We start from the raw sequence: 19,568 nt of genomic DNA on the forward strand, positions 1-19,568 counted from the left end.
CTTCTTCTTTTTTTTTCTAAATGAGTACCTGTGCTGCTGCTTGACCCACCTCTGTCGACTCTGCGTGTGTGTTCAGGATACGTTATCTGCGTTTCACCTCCTCAGTCCGCTTTCTCTCTCTCTCGCACACGCACACACTCCGTTATTCCCGGCGCGGTGTGCTGTGTGTGTGTGTTACCTGTCCAGTTTGCTCACCTGAGCGGGCTCACCTGGACCCACACCGACGGACGTTTGCCACCCGGTTTTTTGAGGGGGAAACTTTGTGGAGAGTGTGTGTGTGTTTTGGTTGGAGGAAGAAGGAGTTTATAACGACACACACACGCGGTTCGCGAAACCGAAGAAGAAAGGTGCAAGGAGGAAGGAGGAGCGGATAGCAACACCTTCCATTTCCAGGTTCCTGTCGCCGTAACTTCTAGCTAGTTTCGACCCGCGGATGTGAAGCAGTTACCCCGTCCAGTCCAAGAAGGAGAAGAACGGGGGGGGGGGGCACCGATCATGCCGAGGGCCTTTCTAGTGAAGAAGACGAGCGTTTCTCCGGGAAAGCGGAACTGGAGTGAACTTCCCGACCATGAACGAGGAGACGTTTACATCCCAGGTGAGTCCACGTTGCTGCGTCGAGCCATTTTCGGTGCTCCAAACGGCGTCATACGCGCTCTTTACGCACGCCATTCTGCGGTGGGTTTAAGGCGGTTTGGGTTCCAATCGTGAATGTCAGTGTCGGTGGGGAGGAGGGGTCGCGATAGTAACGGGGAGGCTGCGGCGGAATAACGGGAAACACAGCGGGCCGTGAAGAGGGATGAAGCTGTGGAGTTATAATAAAGTTTATAATCAGGTTTAGGCCTTAACGCGATCAAACATGAATGATGAGACACAATACAAGAACAAAGGAGCCACGTTGACTTCTTTATCTCTTATTTGCCAGGACTTTTCCTGTGTGTGTGTGTGTGTGTGTGTGTGTGTGTGTGTGTTTTACGGCCTAACCTAGATCTAACAAGGGCCCGTTGCTTTCCCATATCGACCTTCAACCCCTGATCTCAGCTTTCCTCCTTGTCGCTTTGATTTACTGACCGGTCCCTCCTGAACACTGTGAGCTGCATGAGGCTTAAGGAAGTGTCAGATTTGTGTTTGTGTTCATAAACGGTTGTCACTTGATTGTTGTTTAGATTTGTTTCTGGGAGTTCAGCAACGAATTTCTACTAACTGGTATCTGTTTACTGTCAAAATTTGGGGGGCGTCGCGTTCGTAGTCATGTAACTGGGAGGTATTTGCATTAAAATGACAGTGAGTAGAGCCAGACTGTCTCTCGATCTCTCTCTCTCTCTCTCTCTCTCTCTGCATGGGAACAATCCCCATTGTTGCCATCGGCGTAGTTTTTATTGTAAGTCACCTCGGTATCAGATAACAGCTAACGGACTACACCCTAACCTCTCTGTCTCTCCCCCCTCCCCCCCATCTCATCTCATCACCGTTAACTCTTAATCATTGACTTAAACATCCTCTGGGAATCCGGAAACCGGAACGGGTTCTTTACGTTGTGAGGCTTGAGATGAGTTTTTGAAAAACGTGTAAAGTAGAATCAAGCATCGCAGAAATGCTCCTATACCGCGAGATTTGACTTGGCGGGAGTTAATTCTCAGGAAAAGCTCACCTTTAAAAAAAAAAATTAAATAAATGAATCTGTATTAATGATCAATCTTGTGCGTAACTGCGCACTGTTAGTTTCCTCCACACCCCAAAAAACAGCAACGGTCTCAGCTAGTTTCTGGTATGTGCCGTTACTTGATGTACCTGCCTGACGCCTGTTTGTGTGCGTGCGTAAGTGTGTGTGTGTGTGTGTGTGTATGGGTATAGGTATGATAATTACCGTCAGAAACAGGCGTGTTGAATAGTTTTATGAGGCGCAAATGCCACCAGTTTCTCTCTCTCTCTCTCTCCCCCCCCCCCCTAGTCTGGTTGGGCCTGTCTGTCCCTCATCAAACACTTACATACCCACATAGGACAAGTATTTTTAAGCAAACACACATCAGCTGTAGTCTTTCCTGCACATCAACATCACATGTGTGGCAAAAAGTTGAAGTCAAATGTAGAACAACAACAACAACACACTGAAAAAAAAAACATTTGAAAGGAGAAACTCAAACTACGAGGCGACAAAAAAAGAAGAACTGTATTGGAAGAATGGACAGAAAAGGATGGCTGGGCCGGTTTGACAGGTTGTACATCGACAGTAGATCAGTTTAAACGCGTGACGCTTTAACACAGGAGAGTGTAACTGTGTTAAGCTTCGAGGTTGAGCTGAGAAATTGAACGATTGAAGTGGGGATAAAAAGTGAAACATTGATTGTAAAATGTCCAGTTTTGGACTTGGACTTTAGGATTGTTGTCACCAAAATATTCTGCGACATGCCTGTTTGTGTTGTCTTCAGTCGGGTTGTGTCTCCAGTGAACAGGATGGAGGTTGAGGCAAGGTTAATGTTTATAGGATGGAGGAAACATAACGGACTCTGCAGACAGCTGACTGCTGTAGACGCTACGCCTTTGACAAACACACACACACACACACACACACACACACACAAAGGGAGAGAGAGAGAGGCTCTGTTTGATGAAGTTATCTACTGAATGTTGACTCTCACAGCTGATTTTAAATCGACAGCGAGACGAAGACTATTAAAGAGCAGGTTGACCAACACCAAACACACACACACACACACAATGGTATGGGAAAGGAAGTGTGAGTAAACAGTGTGAGATTAAATGCAGCACAGAGACATATGATCGCTTAAAGATGATTCAAATCTTCAAATCATAATGATAAATTGCTATTTGAGGCCCCTTTCCCTTCCTATACATCATATATGCAGTACATCAGTGTGTAGTGTGGAAGAACACCAGGTCGTTCACCTTTGATTTGCTGAGAGGCTTAGATACTGAGCTGTGCATTTGGTAGCTTTTGTTTACGTTTGGATGACGCCTTGCACCGTTAGCTCAGTTAGTTTCTGCGTCGTTCATTATCTCGACTCGCGGCCCTCGTTTTCTCATGTAAGTCACTGTGAGGCTTCATTTGCATTCACATTTGGGTTTTATCTGATTGAGGCTCTACGGAGTCAACTGATTCATTGTCTTCACTGGGCCACACCTGCTCGTGGGCTTCTCAAACTCACACACACACACACACACACACACACACACACACACACACACACACACACACACACACACACACACACACACACACACACACACACACACACACACACACACACACACACACACACACACACACACATCTGACTAAAGACTACATGCTGCTTTATGTTCTCGGCTCAGTGGTTTCTATAGACCCTGTGTCTCGTTCTGTATCCCTCTTTCTGTGGTGTTTTGTTGTAGAATTCTCATACACACACACACACATGCACACATACACACACATAAACACACAGACAGGCATCCACTCCTCTGGAGGCGGATTGTTTGAGGAAGGTAGAGGTGGTGCTGCAAGACTGTCTGGTCAGACTGGTCTAACTGTAATGGTAATGGATGTGTGTGTGTGTGTGTGTGCGTGTGTGCCTGCAAAACAAGTGGCACAAAACAATAGGTGGCACATGCACACACCTGCACAAATGCAATCATACACACCCACGTTTAACTCTCTGTGTTTGGGAGTTAACAGTTTGTTCAAATATAGCTTGTGTGTATGTAGGCTGGCAGCCTGTTCACTGTTTTGAAATTCAATAGCAGGAGTCGTCTGTCACCTTTACTAGAATCTAATACAACACACATTTGTACCATTGTGACTGTTATCTGCAATGTTTTTCTTGTGGTAAAGTGTGTCTGTGTTGGGGTGGGGTGGGGTTATCACAGTCAAAATCTTCTATGTCGGTAAAGGTCACCTGCCTTTAGGACTGCACTTTCACCACGATCCCTAACTGCAACAGGCAGATCACCAAGCTGTACCGATGTCAGTTCAGTCTGGGTTCTTGTTCAATTTACGAGTGAAAATGTGCCAGTGATGGCTTGTTTCATGTCAGCAGAGGTTCCTCCCATGCCCCCAAAGAGCAGCTGGAGGATTATTGTAATTACTCCATTAAACCACACAGCCCTCATAGCTGCATAAGTTTTGTACGATTTCGCAATTCAGCAATTATCAATGTGAAACACTTTCAGTCACAATAATCACACTGAATGGAAATGAATCCTTCCTCTGCCAGGGTGGAAAAGCCGTCCACGGGGTTGCTAGGTAGCTGTTATGTGGTTGCAGTGGTTGCGTGGTGAAAGTGAGGTGGTTAGTATGGCGTTCAGAGCGGTTACTCGGGTGTTTCTACGCTATTGATATGGTGTGAAAATGTAATGTAAAAATATAACAATAACAATACGTTCTCTCTTTCTCCAGTCTCCGTCTTTCCTCCATCTGTCCTGATGGAGGCTGAAGCAGCGGAGACGGCTCCGCTCTGCCTCACCAAGCACTCCGTTTTTGACGTGTGTGCCCAGGCCGAGCTGCCGTCCAGCACGGTGCTGGGCCGACCCTGGAGCCCACCAGCCGGCACAGGTGAGAGGTCGGACATCAGGAGGAGGTCGCAGAGCAGCTCCACATACATCCGATCCAAAATCAAGGTGAGCTGGGAATCTCATGTCCAATAACAGCAAACTGAGTTTGTCTCTAAGTTCAGTCTACCATTTATTTCATATATATATGAAATAAATATATATTGTTTGTGTTGATATTTACCTTTGTATCTTTGACCACAGGTAACTACAGGCGAGCTACCCCCCGATCCTTCTCTTCTTCCTCTCGTTCTTCCTCCCATTCCCACCCAGCCGTACCTTGCCCCACACTCCCCTGTGGCGCCCGTCGCCTTGACCACATTGCCTCCTGCTCCAGAAGCGGTCTCGTCAATGACCAGGTCGCCAGGCCCGAGTCAGAGTTCGTCGTCAAGGATGACGGCTGAGTTTGTGTGCCATGTAAGGAGAAAAGTTTGGAACAATATCAACACTGTTTTTGTTTTAAAGATAATAATAATCTTCCACTGGTTCGGGCTCTCCATGGGCATCCTTTGCATATTCCTGTTAATCAACCCTTTTGTTTTTTTGCTTTTATGCTAAGAAACTTAAGTTGAGTCCCTGATTGGGTTGTGGTTGTGTTTAGATCTGCCAGAAGACTTTCAAGTACCAGCGGATGTTGAATCGACACATCAAGTGCCACAACGAGAACAAGAGGCACCTCTGCACCTTCTGTGGGAAAGGCTTCAACGATACCTTCGACCTGAAGAGACACGTACGCACACATACAGGTGACTACACACACACACAACATGCCACTACAAAGAGCACTCAAATACAAATTGGGTGTTTTGGGTGAATGACTTTCCCACCAAAAACAAATTAAACAAGCAAACCACTGCGATGTAAAACAATGTTGCACTATTACATCCCTTCACACGCGTTCTGCTTCCATGTCTCTTCTCTAGGAGTCCGTCCCTACAAGTGCACCCTGTGCGAGAAGGCCTTCACGCAGCGCTGCTCCCTGGAGTCCCACATGAAGAAGATCCACAGCGTCACCCTGAAGTACGCCTACAAGGAGCGACGCAACAAGCTGTACGTCTGCGAGGAGTGCGGCCACACGGCGGGAACTCAGGACGACCTTGTGCTCCACCTGCACTCACTTCACCCCAACAGTGCTTTGTTGAAAGGGAAGGCTGCAAGGAGAGGAGGAGGGGAGGAGGAAGAAGAAGAATCCACACCAAATTCTCCCCAGGAGGCTGATAGCGACGACACGACTGGATCGGCAGGACAGTAGATCTACAGAGGACGGATGAAGGAAGGATGAGAGATGGATGAGTGGCTGAGGTGACGCTGATGGCATAGTATAGGAGAACTCAGATTGATCTATGTACTGTACGTACATACACAGTAAATATGTGTCTATTTATATGCATGGCTGCTCATATGGATAGGATTTGGCCATCTCTTGAATGAAATAAAGCCGAATGTGATCTATTTTACATGGGAATATAATGTATGTTACACACTGTACATATGTCTGGTGATGCAAATGTTTTTCTTCCGGTCTTGCCTGTGAATATTTCCTGTGGGGTTTTCTGTACAGCAACAAATTTGAGTTTTCTATGAAAAAGTACTTTATGCGTTAATAAAGTTAGTAATATATAACAGAAGAGTTGGGTTTCTTTTTGGTCTCGGGAAGCGTTGTTACTATGCAGTCCGCTGCTTACCGAAGCTCCAGAGTTGATGTCTCTCACTGAGTTTAAACACTGGAGTCCTGGTTCTTCCGGTTCTTCCACAGTGTTTGCAGTTAACCAGTTACGTCAGGTATTTGCCTCTAATTGGCTGGCGGGTTTCAGTTAAAAGTCACTCCAGTTCCCCAAACCTGGTATTTCCTTTGTGTGTTAACCTTGAAATACCTGAGCTGCGGTGAATCAAATACCTTATTACAATTGTTATACTATTTATGGCCAATAAGACACTGTCTGTCCTGTTAAAACCTCTTATCTCCAGTTTCAAGTTTACCGTCAGTCTTGTGCAGTAAAGGGCAGCTCACTTTGTCTCCATAAAGGCGGAAATAAAAGGTTTTACAAACAAAACTTGTGAAATTACATGTTAGAAAATTAAGTAATTATGCAACAGTTGGAGATAATTATGCTTTAAACTCTCTCTTGGGATAGGCATTTATTGTTAATTATGATATCGTTTACTTCCAAGCCGTGCGAGTGTGGGCAAAGTATGTCTGTGTGTGTGTAACAGAGGTTTAGTTAGGAGGGTGAGGTTGGATTCCTTGGTCTTTGTCGAGTCTTGTTGAAGGATTCCAGCGAACTCCCTTCAGCCTGCAGGCGAATTGAGGTGAAAACGAAATAACGGTTTTGCAACTCACTGACATTCACAACATCAAAGAGACCTGACAGTCTTTAAGTGGTATGGTCGTCCATGCTGACCGTTTTTCCAGCTAAAAACATTAAATGCGAACAAGCTTAAATCCTGGCATGTTGCCCTTTAAGAAGCAGGACAGGTTTGATGTGAGAAACGAGCTGTTTATAGTCGATTTTCTGTTTTGCTTCTTTATTGAATTATACTTTTTATTTTGTCTGTTCCGTGAAATTATCGAATTTATTAATTTATTTGTTCGTCGATTCGTTTTTTTTCATTACTATTTCTTTTCGCTGGGTGTCACAATTTTACATGTGTGTCCGGCTTTCCTGTGCCAGTCACGTGGCTCTCGCCGATAAGGAAGTGACGTTGTCTTTGAATGGGAGGGCGCGAGCTACTGCTAATTTACAAACAAAGGCTAACAGGTGAGCTAAAGTGTCGTATATTAGGACAAAATGAAGGCCGCCCATTCTACGATAATTCCCACGCCAGTTATTTGTCAGTTTGTAAGTGTGTGGTTTGTTGTCGTAAACTTAAACGTCGCGAATTGCTCGTAAGTGTCACGCTGACTTTAGCTTGATAGCTAGTCATGCACTCCTCTTCGTTCAAAATAGCTAAACAAGCTGTATAGTGATGATGCGTTTAGTGAAACCCGTTTAAAAAGCCCTTTATGGAACAAACATATATTTACAATGGATTTCTACATTCTTACTACGTACAAAAACAGACAAACATGCGTATGATTGGAGAGTTTTGGACATGTGTTAATGTTGCTTCATATAATCACAAAGTTTAAAATAATGTATGTGTTAAGTGTCATGCTTACATCACGCGTGGCGTTTGTAAGCAGGTGTTACAAAAATCTATTTAGATCATTTATAGCGAAAGGTTTGTTTCTAAATGTTTAATACAGAAAGTTCACTTTGTGCTAAAGTTTGTCTATTATGCAAGTTACTGTCTCAAGGATACATTGTCAATAACAGTTAAGTAACGTCATGCAAACTCATTCACAGGCAAACTGCCGTCCTGTCGAGAGGATTATCAAAGCCCATCTTCATCTTTAGAAAGAAGTCATCATCATCCTTCACTGATGATATCCACGGCGGCTGCATCGTTTCCGTCTGATGTGAAGTGATGCCAGCTTCAGGGCCACAGAGATTGGGTCGTAAACGAGCCTTGCCCTCCTGCCCAAACCCGCTGTTCCTCCAGTGGCTCACCGAGCTGCGTGACGAGGCTAGAGAAAAGGGACAGAAGATCCACTACACCTACCAGAAGGTCAAATCATGATCTAATCTTTGCTGTAAATATATTTTGGGATAACAAACAACGACAAGGGATTACATTTTCTGTGTGTGTTACTTTTACCAGGCCATCAGCTCTTTGAATAAATATCCTCTACCGCTCCAAAACGCCAAAGAGGCAAAAATCCTTCAAAACTTTGGAGACGGAATCTGTAAAATCCTGGATGAAAAACTGCAGCGGTACCAACGAGAGAACGGTGAGAGGTGGAGGGAGGAGCCATGGAGTTCTGTGTTGACATCGTCAGATGAACCTGAGTGGCTCAATCTCTCCATTCTCTGTTGCAGGTCCAGACGCTCCCATCCACACTCTCCCCAAAGGAGCGCCCCCTCCTGGTAGACCGGACAACAACAGCCTGGCTCCTTCAAGAAAGGTAGGTAGGTAGGTAGGTAGGTAGGGGTGTGTGTGTGTGTGTGTGTGTGTGTGTGTGTGTTTCATAAAAAGTGTTAAGGGTTATTGAGATCATGTTTTGATTAACTTTTATTGATGGTCATGCGCAGAGAAATGTCCCAGGGGATCATGGAAAGGAGGCAGCAGCAGGAGGAGGGAGGAAGAAGAAGAGGGAGTACGTGCCCCAGAAGAGGTCTGGTGGTTATGCGGTCCTGCTCACCCTTTACAGACAATCACAGGTATGCCTCTGCTCATCCCAAAGAGTGTGTGGCCACTTTGCTTCACTTGGCTTTACACCACAATGTCATCCGTCACTCTCACCGTAGATCCCAGACAGTAAAGGGTATATGTTCAAGCTGGAACTACAAGCTGAAGCTCAGACACTCTGCGACAAATCGTTCACTATGGTAAGTACCTAAATTTATTTCACACTTGTTTTAAACATGCACAGTAATGCTGGGGCCAAAAAGCAAAACCTTTTTGAGCCTCATAAAGAAGTGAACACAGCCTATTAAGTGTAAATTAGCTGCTCAACATTACTAATTACTTTCTCTCTCTCTGCTCTGTGTGTGTGTGTGTAGCCAGAACTTGGCAGTAAGTATACAGCCTGGTCTTCAGTCAGCACCCTGATCCAGAAGAACCTGGTGGTCAAGACTCACAACCCTGCCAGGTACACAGGAAACCCTCATGGAAGCACTCACTATATAGTTATGGGCTCTGATCTCCTCTCTGACTGTGTGTTTGTTTCTCCTCTCAGGTATTCTCTGACCGAAGAGGGTTTGGCTTTGTCAGAGCGACTGGATTCAGTGGAAACACGGAATGATGACACAGCGGGACCAGAGAAGGACAGAAATCATGAAAGGGACAGAGAGAGGGAGGCAGGAAGTCCTGGAGTCGTGGATCTCACTGGTGGAGATGAGGAAGAGGACGAGGAGGAGGAGAACAGAATACAGTGAGTGTTCACTAAACAGCTGAGGCAGGACTGTTGATCTTTGGCTCATGTATAAAACCACACATTCTTCCCTTGCAGGCCCATGGAGAGAGCAAAATGTGTCGCCCAGCTGAGGACGGAGGTGGACGCCACCAGCTGCACACAAGCAACGTCGAGAAAACCCACGGGAGTATGTCTCCTGCCTGGAACCTATGACATCATACTCTGTGTTGACTTCATTGAAACAACTGGGTAAGAGAAAGCAAGAGTGAGAGTATGCACTGGAGAGCAGTCACAGCTGTCCTTGTAGAGCAAAGGTTAAATGAAAGTGCTTGTTTGTTTTGCATAGTGGCAGTCACCACCGAAAGCAGGACCTCGTCAAAGAACTCCAGAGAAACGCCGTCAACTTCGACGTCAGGAAGCTCAACGTGGGAGACTTCCTGTGGGTGGCTCGGCAAAAGGTTGCGCCCGTCCCAGGTGACTCACTTGAGCTTGATAAGCAGGTAAAAGAACCGGCAAAGGATGTGGAAATCTTAAGATAAATATTTCTCTCTCTCTCTCAGGTCAGTTGCGACCCCCAGCAGGCAGGGAGCTCGTTTTCGATTACATCATAGAGAGGAAGAGGATGGACGACCTGTGTGGTAGCATCATCGACGGACGCTTCAGGGAGCAGAAGGTCGGCGTCTCCTCTGTGCCTCTCATTCCTCCTTTGAACATTACAGCTACCGTTTTGCATTTGAAGAAGTAACTCCCTCCTTCTCTCGCCCCTCCCTCAGTTCCGTCTGAAGCGCTGTGGTCTTCGTCGGCCCATCTATCTCGTAGAGGAGTGCGGCTCTGCTGCGGCCCACCAGAGTCTACCTGAAGCTACGCTACAGCAAGCCATCGTCAACACACAGGTGAGCGGACACACACTCATTTAACATATTACATCCATTTTAACATGGATCCAAAGAGGTAAACCTATTCTACGACGGTTTAAATGTGTGTGTGTCTGTTGTTTTAGGTGGTTGATGGGTTCTTTGTGAAGCGAGTGCAAGACGTGAGGGAGTCGGCAGCTTATCTCACCATCATGACACGCCAACTGACCAAACTATACCAGGTGACACATTTTAATATTTGTTTTGCTTACAAGTTTATAGCTGCACTACAGAGTCAACCAGTCAGACTTCAGTGTTTGGTTCAAATATGAAGTTTTCGATCATGAACGCTTCATCCAGTCCGTCCATTTCTGCCCCCTAGTGGGCACAGATATCATACTATCATCACTAATTTCAATGTGAGCGCTTTTTATCGTTTTCCCCCCAAAAATCTAATTTCTGTATTAAAAATCTGTTTGCTTTTTGTGTTTTTGTGATCAGAACCGCACGCTGGTCTGTCGCTCCAGAGAGCTGGAGGGCGATGGAGGGAGCGTGGAGGAGGGCAGAGGAATCCCCTCCTGTTCTCTCATCTCTTTTGCTGAATTCAACCAAGGGGCAGTCAAGAACAAGGTGTGACATCTTGTCCCTTTCAGTCTCCGTTCTCTTCCTGCTCTCCTCTCCGCTTCTACATTCCTCCGTTGCTCGGCCGAGACGTAAAACCGCTTGTGTGTTTCTGCCCCCTAGTGTCAGACGGTGAGAGAAGTGTTCGCCAGACAGTTGATGCAGATCAGTGGCCTGTCTGGAGATAAAGCAGCTGCCATACTGGAGCAATACAGCACCCCACGCAGGTACCACACACACACACAAGACACACACTGAAGTAGCCTTACCTGCTCACTCTTTTCCTTTATGTCCTGCTTTTAATTTAGCTCATTGTCTTCACATGTATGCAGACAGATTTTGTGATTTGGCAGCTCTGTAATCGGCAATATTTCTTCATTAATGTATGAGTATGAAATGCACACATACTTAAAGCTTCTCTCCTTTGTGCTCAGTCTGCTGACGGCGTATGAACGGTGTTCCAGTGAAGCAGAGAAAGAGAAACTCCTCGCCTCCATCAGATGCGGGAAACTAAAAAGGTTTGTTGGTTTGAATGTAACTTTGAATGTTTGAACGATGATTCTGTTAGTGCTCAGTTTAAAAAAAAAAAAATAAGAAGCAAAAAAACAGAAGCCATTATTTGGCTCCAGCCCAGTTGTTGGGTTTTCCATCCATTACATACCAACAACCAATCAAATACCAGTATTATGAAAATGTGCACATGATTTCAGGTCTTATTGTTGATTCTGATTTTGTTTATCCTACTGATCATTTGAACTCATTTGCAATTTTAAATTCTTGTCTCTCTTACGGTAAGAACCTGACTCAAAGTATATTCATGCACAAATACTAATTGCTGGATTAATGATTAAAATAAGTAGACTAATTGAAAGTGGCAGCCTAATTGTAACACATCCTCAGTCATTGGTGACTCAACAGACTGACTTTAATCCAACTGAAGCAGATGTCCGAAACAGGCCGCTGATTGGTCGTTGACACCAAGCGGTTATTTGCTTCATTCTTGTGATGATGTGTGTATTTTGTAGGAACCTGGGTCCGGCTCTGAGCAGAACCATTTATCAGCTCTACTGCACTCCAGGACCACTGTCATGATGTTCACCCATTCACATCATCACTGCTCCCGAAGACAGACTTGAAGTCATTCTCCCACTAATGTGAATAACGGGGCTGCATATGCTCGGGGCCGAAGTGTCCATCTGAAAAAACAAGACCTCCTCCACAGCCGATATGAAGATGTCAGCGGCAGGTCAAACGGTTTCCAGCTGAATTCTTGTTCGTATTTGTGTAAGGGGTGAAAGCCTGAGGGGGCAGGACTAGTGAGTAGGAGCTTCTACTTTTAAACTGTGGTTTTGACCCAATCACAGCCAACATTCTACCAACATAAAGCTTCTTCAGGCATCAATGACTTTTGCACGACCTCATTCCCCCTGTGTCGCTCCTTTATACCTCAGCAGAACTACTATACAGATTGTTATTCACATGTTTATGTAAAAGAGAAAATGCTGCTATGTTTTTGTGTGTGTGTGTGTTTGTGTGTATATATATATATATATATATATATATATATACTGTATTTTTTTTTTTTTTACAGAAAGGTTGTATGATTTTTCACTAATTTAATCTCATATTCAATAAAGTTCCTGTGTTTGAAAAGCACAGTATGATGTTTTCAAGTGCAGATTCGTCTCAGGCTGGTGAAGACAATTCCACCAGGTAACACTTCACTTATTCAGCCTAACTTGACACCTTAAAGGCTCAGGTACTCTGAATGCTTAATTTCACAACTTCACACATTTACGCGTGGTCAACTAATTTGGTCTTCACTGTGTTTTGCTGGTTGAACGCTGCGATCCATCGAACCAGTGTAAGCAGGAAGAAGGCAGAGAGCTGAAGGCACCAGACATTGGAATTATGTAGAGCAAAACGTTTTTCTGAGGATTTTAACACTTCAGTTATGGACTTAATGGTGAAGTGATGTATTTGTAATTTTATGCTGCATCTCTCTGCCTGCTGAAGTTTATTTTTGTGTGCCGTTCAGGATCAAAGAGAAGGAGAAAAGACCAAATATTCCTTGGAGTTCTACGTTATAAAGGTAAAGGGTAAATTCTAATCACTACATACTGTGGCTCTTTGTCTGTGATTGCTTCACTGGGTGCACTTGACAATGTGTCAAATCCACATTTTTCTTTTGTTAAACTCATTTTAGAAAGATGTGTAAATGTAAATGTAAATGTAAAATGAGTATTGTAAATATACAGATCTTAGTTTAACCTCTTAAACAAGCGAAACAATTTTATGACAAATTGGACATCATGCTTCATTTCTTCCATGTGTAGACGAGTCCTGATGCACTGTGAAGGCTTTCACTCAGCCACCAGCAGAGGGCGCCTGCCATGTCATGTTTATGTGCTTGACATGTCTGCTTTAATCAATATATTGTGTGTGCAAACATACTGACTGATGGCTATATTTTCATGTGGGCTACACATTCCACCAAAGGAAATTCACACGAGCCAACATTTAACATTTAACACCATTTAAAAACAGCTGACCATGTATTTTGCATTTGGGTATATTTAGTCATACAATATCAAGAGAAATACACAAACAGTCGCAGTTGCCTCATTTTAAGGGGGTGCTTATGCCAAAACAAACAGCTGGAATGCACTGAGTACTACAGATTAATGACACATGGTGGATTTGTCTTTATTTCTGAATTTCAGCTAATACAGTGATTCTCAAACTGTGGTACGCGTACCACTGTTGGTACCCGCGGAGGTACGCGGCAGAAAAAAAAAAAAGAAAACCATGAAAAAATTGAAATGCGACTTCAAATAAATGTTTGCACACGGCACACTACTCCCTCTTACCGATAGTGGCGCTGCATGCAAACGTCAACTATTAGCTGACTACTACAGGCTAAACTTAACGTATGAGCAGTCCAAATCCACTGAAGTTGTGGCTCCAGAGGGGAACTAAAAGGATGAAGTCTGCTGATCAGGAGGAGGATATTTTAAACAGCCTGAACGACGGTGAATGGAGTGCGAACGTTAGCAGCAACATAAGCATTGTGAAGTGTCCACAGCACCGGTAGCTGGCTGCAAAAAGCGAGAAACAATACAGAAAAATGACCCGAGTTATATCAACCTGGGATTCAGCTGGAGCGTCCCGCGGAGGACGAGCCAAAGCCAGTGTGTGTGTGCGTGTATGTGGTGATGATCTCAGCAATGGGTCCGTGAAACCATTGCATCTCAAACGGCATCTTACAACAAAACACACAATGAACTGAGGCAGTCCAGTGCGCAATTCAGTTCCGTGGTGCACCTGTGATTAAAGCACAGGCTTCTTATCGTGCCCAGCCTCAGCATAGCAGAGGCAGATATGAGCATGATGGTGCAGCTTAGGAGGACTTCCTGTGTGCCTTTGTGCGTGTGTGTGTGTGTGTAAGAGGGACTGCCTCCAAAGACAGTCAATTTCTGTGAATCCACCAGTAGAGGAAAGCAGGGTGAGTTCAAAGCCCTTGCACCATGAGCAGGTAACCGTGAACTCAAAATGAAACATTTGAACTGAACACGCAGGCTGGCAAACACTCCAGAAATTAGGTTATCAAACTAAAGGTAACAGGTGGGATGAACGTTTACTACTTAAATACGAGTGTACACGCAACTGGTTAGGGAAGAGGCCTTAGCCTTTAAGGAATCTCAAGAGTCACACCCTGCATTCCAATCTGCATAAAATTGTATGTGCAGTTTCACCATTTCTAAACTTAATGGATATGATCAGATATGGACGTCTATATTGCCATTCTAATCCTCTACTCTTCCTCCTTGGTGCCAATTGTGGAAGACTTCCCCCTTGTTTTAGTTTGAAGACATGACAAGAGTCGATGTCGGAAAACATCTCAATCGGTAAGGCTGTGCACACAAAGGTTAGAACAAAGGTTACAGTGACTGATCATATGGCAAGAGCATACAGATATCACAAAAGGGCACAACTTATAGAAAGACCAAATTGTGCAGGAATACTGACTCATAACAATAATGCAAAAGCCACGTTTCACTCAGTACACTTGCTTCTTTAGGAGAAGCGTCCAGATCGGTGGTCCCATACGACAGGCCAGACAGTCCTAGGACAGGTAAACAAAGTGCCGCTTCTATACGTGTTACATTTTTAAATCCTCCTCGTTTGCTCCACCTAAATGCTCAAAGTGACAGAACAGGAGTAATCGGGCTACGCTGATCCCGAGTTAAAGCTAAAGAGTCTCTGCTATGGTCCCCATCAGATGGCAAGGCGAGCTTCACCTTTCACCCGGATCCTGTGTAACTGCTTACAGCATACAGATCCAGCCCTTCACTTTAAGTCTCGCTCGTTTCAGCCTTCAACACGTGTGTGTGCGTGTGTGTGTGGTCAGTTTCTTCTGCCAAATATTCCATAATGAAAAAACTCGGAAATAACCGCCCATCTCTGTTCAGCTATGGGTCAAAGCAAAGCCAGACGTTTTGGGTTCCACTGTCAGTGAAACCGGGAAAAGAAGGTTCTGGATCCATGAGTTTGTATCAGAAGAACCCTAGGCTTCAATGTAATCATCCTGTTATGGCAGGTTCATCATTAATGGGGGGAGGGGGTGGATCTTCATCACTCTTATTAGTCTGGCATGTCGATACAGAGTTTGGGCGGGGGGACAAAGTACTTCCCGGGGCTCTGTGTGATCACCACGCCAGTCTTCTTGTGGAACATCGGGGCGATCTTTGGCGCCGGCTCGTGGACTGGCAAGTCCTCGGCCGCATCTGGGTCTTCGCTGCGCTGCAGGTCGTAAGACACGTTACCGTACTCCCGCAGGAAGGGCAGGAGCTCCAGCAGGAAGTGGCAGAAGTCCTTGCGGATACCAAACCACCCTGTAGAGATTGCAAACCAAACGGCAAACCAGTGAAGAATAAACAACCACAAAATCACTTAATTTGACTGTAAACTCCCTTAATATTGTTATATGCAGATATACTGGATCTATTACACTCATGCGTGTCACATTCACTGACACTTGAAGCATAATATTTACAGTGGTTTCCTCCTTTCTGGCCAAAGGTGGTGGCCATGAGTGTGAGCAGAGACAGCCAGAGAGGGACGAACACACACACATGACTCAGACCGTTGTGTTCATCCAGCTTGTGGACCAGTAGGATCTGAAACCACAGATTTCAGAGATAAGTGTGAGGTGCTTGGTTGGTGTGTGTGCACAGGTGTGATGCGAGTGTGAGTCTACAAAGCAGCAAGTACACGTGACGACAACTTGCCTCGAAGGTGAGAAGCGGTACAACAATGGTCATCCAGCTGATCGCCATGGTAATGTGAGTTCGCCTTTGCTCTGCGATGATGTCAATGGAGCGGAGGAAGAGGACAGACCAGATGATGTAATAGAGGACAACAAGGCACAGGAAAGACATCAGGATCCACAGGGGGACACACACCACCTGCAACACAATTACACGATATAATAAATACTGTGTTCTGGTATTTTCACACTCGGAAAGCATGTCTGTGTCTCAGTAAGCGGAATGACACGTATGCATTTCCTGTCTCACCAGCCAAGGCCATTTGATGATCTTGTCCAGCTTCAGAGCGATGAAGATGAACTGGAGAATATTAACTGAACACAGGACCTCCAGCTGAGGGGAGACCAACAAAGTTTCTTACACAAATATTGGATATTTGCATTTGAAAATAGATACATGAGATTGTGTGTGTGCTTATGAGGAGTAACAAAAGTGCTGCACTTTTCTATACGCTGCCACTGTTCAGGCAGCGTGTTTCCACAGCCACAGTTTACATAGCGCCTCTTACCTCGAGAGAGCGGTCGTGTCGGAAACCCCAGACACAAGCCGCCACGGAGACAGGTGACACGAAGAAAAGGGGCATGAAGACGAGCAGCCAGAAGTAGTTTCCTCTCGCCACACGGTCGCACACCAGCACCTCAAACATCAGCAGCAGGACGTGGAGCCCCACCGCGATCAGCATGGCCTTGAACTCCACACACGTCTCCCCTTCAGCCCTAACAAACAACACAAAGACAAACACTGAAGTTCCTCCATACTGACAATAATGGGCACATCAGTGTATAAATGAGGATCGGTAATAACTAGGGCTGCACCTAACGATTATTTTTCAACGATTAATCTACAGATTAGTTTTTTCGATAAATCGATTAATCTATAGATTATATTTATTACGTAATATCACAATAATTTTCCCTAAACTAAATATCAAACTTATGTCATTAATATTTCAATATTTTCTTCAATCATCTGCTCTTGAAAACAAGCAAATGTAAAAGGATTGCAATGCATTATTCCACAACTAGCCACCTTTTGACTGATAATCTCCGTTTTACAAACCAACATATTGCTTATTCAATTCAAGTCAAATTAATCGAGCGCAATCTGCATTCGACAACAAAAATACATGAGACGCGAGTCAATGTGCGCCACGATCAGTCAGTCTGCGCTTGCAATGTGTAGACCAGTCGTTCTCAAACTGTGGTACGCGGGCTCACTAGTGGTACGCCGAGGAATCAAATAAAAATATCTGAGCCATGAGATAGTTGAAATGCGACTTAAAATGAGTTTAGCTAGGTTAAAGCACATTGTATCGTGCCAGCCTCAAAGCTGGTAAGCCGCACACCATTGGTAAACAGCTGTGTTTACCATTAGCCAAAGAGATGGTACACATAATGTGTGGCGAGAAGGTCGTCAAACAGTTCAACTTGGTGCCACTTCACATGACAGTGTTGCGGAGAATAGGAGCCATGGCAGATGACGTTAGGAAGACACTGAATAGTGGCTATTATTCCATCGAACTGGATGATGCAGGTTTGGCCAATTTACTTGTTTATGTCAGATATGAGCATGATGGTGCAGCTTATGAAGACTTTCTGTTCTGTCAGGCCTATAAGAGTTGCCAAAATGCTGTGTGTTTGAAGTACAGTTGTTTGTGTTGTTGACTGAAATGCAGTTGTTATTTATGTTCTCACATGCTGTGTGTGTGTGTGTGTGTGTGTGTGTGTGTGTGTGTGTGTGTGTGTGTGTGTGTACATGCTGTGGGTGTAAGAGGGACTGCCCCATATAAGGGGGGTTGTTCATATGAGAGAGTTCTAGTACCAATTTGTACAACCATTTGTCAACTTTTCAGGTCATATATGTTTGTAGTTTACACCACCCACCCCTACAGTGACCCGTATCTCTGACTGTCTTTTGTGTGTGTGTGTGTGTGTGTGTGTACGTACCTGTACTGAGGGTTGTGTGCCCAGACCCCAGTGCCCACCGAGGCCCCGATGATGACCAGGAGCTTCCACAGCCATATTGGGGCAAACACGGCCCAGTAGCTCCACTGGATGACCCCATCCAGCCTCAAGGACAGCAGCACAGAGAACAGCAGCAGACACGAGTAGATCAGGAACTTACTGCGAACGGAGGAGAATGTTTACTTACAATTACGCCTTGAAAGTTACAATGAAAACAAACATATGAAGACACAAAAGAGTTGGATGACGCCTGTCGGTAAACTGTGTGTGTGTGTGTGTGCGTGCTGACGGTCACAAGCAACCTTACAAAGTGATTATTAAAGAAAAGAAGGGCATTTGTTAAGAAGTGAGAACTAAACTGACTACTGCTTCGACGGCTAACTCCGTTTTCAACCTGCCTGCCGATCGGCGCTAACGTTAGCGTCTATACCATGGCTGCCCGTAAATATTATCAGCTAAATGTACAAATACCCCACACCGACTACGGAAATGTATCGCTTTATGTTGATGTTAACTCGACTACCGCCAACGTAAACACGACTGGGGCTAGCAAACACCTATGCTAAATCTGCTAGCATCTTTAGCTAGCTTCACCAACTGACTAGCATTGACGTTCTTGACTTCAAAATGGTTGTTTTCGATAATCTGAGGAACGTAGCACCGCGTAAAACATACTGACTAAACTGAACCCCACACATTTAACACAAAACAACCGTATCCGCGCTAAGCTTACCTGGGGTTGAAGTCCTGAAAGAGGCCTCTCAGATTCATGGCGTAAACCCAGGCTCGTTAGCTGGTTAGCTCTTTAGCGTCTGCATTAGCTCGTCTGTTGAGTCATGTTAGCTACACATCGCGGCTCTATGGCGCTTTTGGGGTCTCTGTGCTCGGTTTACTGCCCCGATAACCCCGTTTGTTTTGGCAGTGTGGTCAAGGCAAACCGTACGAGTGATGCTTGGAGCTTAGGGCGGACACTTCCTCATGGATCACACGGGGATGATTGGACAACCAGTCGGGTTGTTATTGGCCCAGTCTGACCTCACTCAGCGGGGACCGAAGGGGGAGAAGAACGGAGAGATCAAATGGAAAAGGGAGAGAAAAAGCGAAGAAATTTTGTTTTTCTAACCTTATCCTCCATCACAAAAATGTAACATGTTGGTGTATATCATAGCATATTTGTAAAAAGCTTATTCCTCTATTTCTATATACCTTGGCATGACATAGATGTTGATCACACGGTCACACGTTTGATTCTCACCCTAGCCAGTAATCCGCCGTGATTAGTTTACCTGTTTCAATC

General features: G+C 45.0%; 3 protein-coding genes across 4 annotated transcripts; 2 read left to right on the top strand and 1 right to left on the bottom strand.

The window, feature by feature from the left end:
- On the top strand, positions 1–6,173 carry ovol1a (ovo-like zinc finger 1a). The gene is made up of 5 exons (XM_076171648.1): positions 1–595; positions 4,394–4,614; positions 4,750–4,962; positions 5,147–5,291; positions 5,469–6,173. Exons 1-5 carry the CDS (start codon positions 496–498, stop codon positions 5,795–5,797), a joined length of 1,008 nt encoding a protein of 335 aa, XP_076027763.1. The 5' UTR covers positions 1–495; the 3' UTR covers positions 5,798–6,173.
- A 1,047-nt stretch (positions 6,174–7,220) lies between these two features.
- Positions 7,221–12,508, top strand: mus81 (MUS81 structure-specific endonuclease subunit). 2 transcript variants are annotated; one of them, XM_076171628.1, is made up of 17 exons: positions 7,221–7,304; positions 7,893–8,154; positions 8,248–8,377; positions 8,466–8,551; positions 8,679–8,807; positions 8,895–8,975; positions 9,150–9,238; positions 9,326–9,520; positions 9,599–9,751; positions 9,849–9,976; positions 10,063–10,175; positions 10,276–10,395; positions 10,503–10,598; positions 10,858–10,986; positions 11,101–11,204; positions 11,412–11,495; positions 12,003–12,508. In XM_076171628.1, exons 2-17 carry the CDS (start codon positions 8,014–8,016, stop codon positions 12,067–12,069), a joined length of 1,845 nt encoding a protein of 614 aa, XP_076027743.1. In that variant the 5' UTR covers positions 7,221–7,304; positions 7,893–8,013; the 3' UTR covers positions 12,070–12,508. The 2 variants fall into 2 exon arrangements, with proteins under 2 accessions (XP_076027743.1, XP_076027742.1); XM_076171627.1 differs by having other exon boundaries at positions 7,248–7,304; positions 7,944–8,154.
- Positions 12,509–13,533: 1,025 nt separating this feature from the next.
- On the bottom strand, positions 13,534–19,279 carry tmem185 (transmembrane protein 185). The gene is made up of 7 exons (XM_076171641.1): positions 19,005–19,279; positions 18,254–18,430; positions 16,816–17,023; positions 16,557–16,640; positions 16,269–16,445; positions 16,034–16,157; positions 13,534–15,872 (listed from the first exon to the last, which is right to left on the bottom strand). The coding sequence occupies exons 1-7, from the start codon at positions 19,040–19,042 to the stop codon at positions 15,622–15,624; spliced, it is 1,059 nt and encodes a 352-aa protein (XP_076027756.1). The 5' UTR covers positions 19,043–19,279; the 3' UTR covers positions 13,534–15,621.
- Between the last annotated feature and the right edge of the window lie 289 nt (positions 19,280–19,568).

This window comes from Genypterus blacodes, unplaced genomic scaffold (genome assembly GCF_046128005.1).
Source record: "Genypterus blacodes isolate CSIRO-AG114 ecotype Tasmania unplaced genomic scaffold, CSIRO-AGI_Gbla_v1 ptg000260l_1, whole genome shotgun sequence".
NCBI lineage: Eukaryota > Metazoa > Chordata > Actinopteri > Ophidiiformes > Ophidiidae > Genypterus > Genypterus blacodes.

What these genes read in the sequence shown, in the direction of transcription:
- ovol1a (XM_076171648.1), top strand. Translation starts at nt 496, where the DNA reads ATGCCGAGGGCCTTTCTAGTGAAGAAGACGAGCGTTTCTCCGGGAAAG. An exon ending in AGGAGACGTTTACATCCCAG is followed by an intron (nt 596 to 4,393) that starts GTGAGTCCACGT and finishes CTCTTTCTCCAG; the next exon opens with TCTCCGTCTTTCCTCCATCT. An exon ending in CGGCTGAGTTTGTGTGCCAT is followed by an intron (nt 4,963 to 5,146) that starts GTAAGGAGAAAA and finishes GGTTGTGTTTAG; the next exon opens with ATCTGCCAGAAGACTTTCAA.
- mus81 (XM_076171628.1), top strand. Translation starts at nt 8,014, where the DNA reads ATGCCAGCTTCAGGGCCACAGAGATTGGGTCGTAAACGAGCCTTGCCC. An exon ending in CCCTTTACAGACAATCACAG is followed by an intron (nt 8,808 to 8,894) that starts GTATGCCTCTGC and finishes CTCTCACCGTAG; the next exon opens with ATCCCAGACAGTAAAGGGTA. An exon ending in GAGGAGGAGAACAGAATACA is followed by an intron (nt 9,521 to 9,598) that starts GTGAGTGTTCAC and finishes CTTCCCTTGCAG; the next exon opens with GCCCATGGAGAGAGCAAAAT.
- tmem185 (XM_076171641.1), bottom strand. Translation starts at nt 19,042, where the DNA reads ATGAATCTGAGAGGCCTCTTTCAGGACTTCAACCCCAG. An exon ending in TTTCAGGACTTCAACCCCAG is followed by an intron (nt 18,431 to 19,004) that starts GTAAGCTTAGCG and finishes CTCCGTTCGCAG; the next exon opens with TAAGTTCCTGATCTACTCGT. An exon ending in TACCGCTTCTCACCTTCGAG is followed by an intron (nt 16,158 to 16,268) that starts GCAAGTTGTCGT and finishes CTGTGGTTTCAG; the next exon opens with ATCCTACTGGTCCACAAGCT.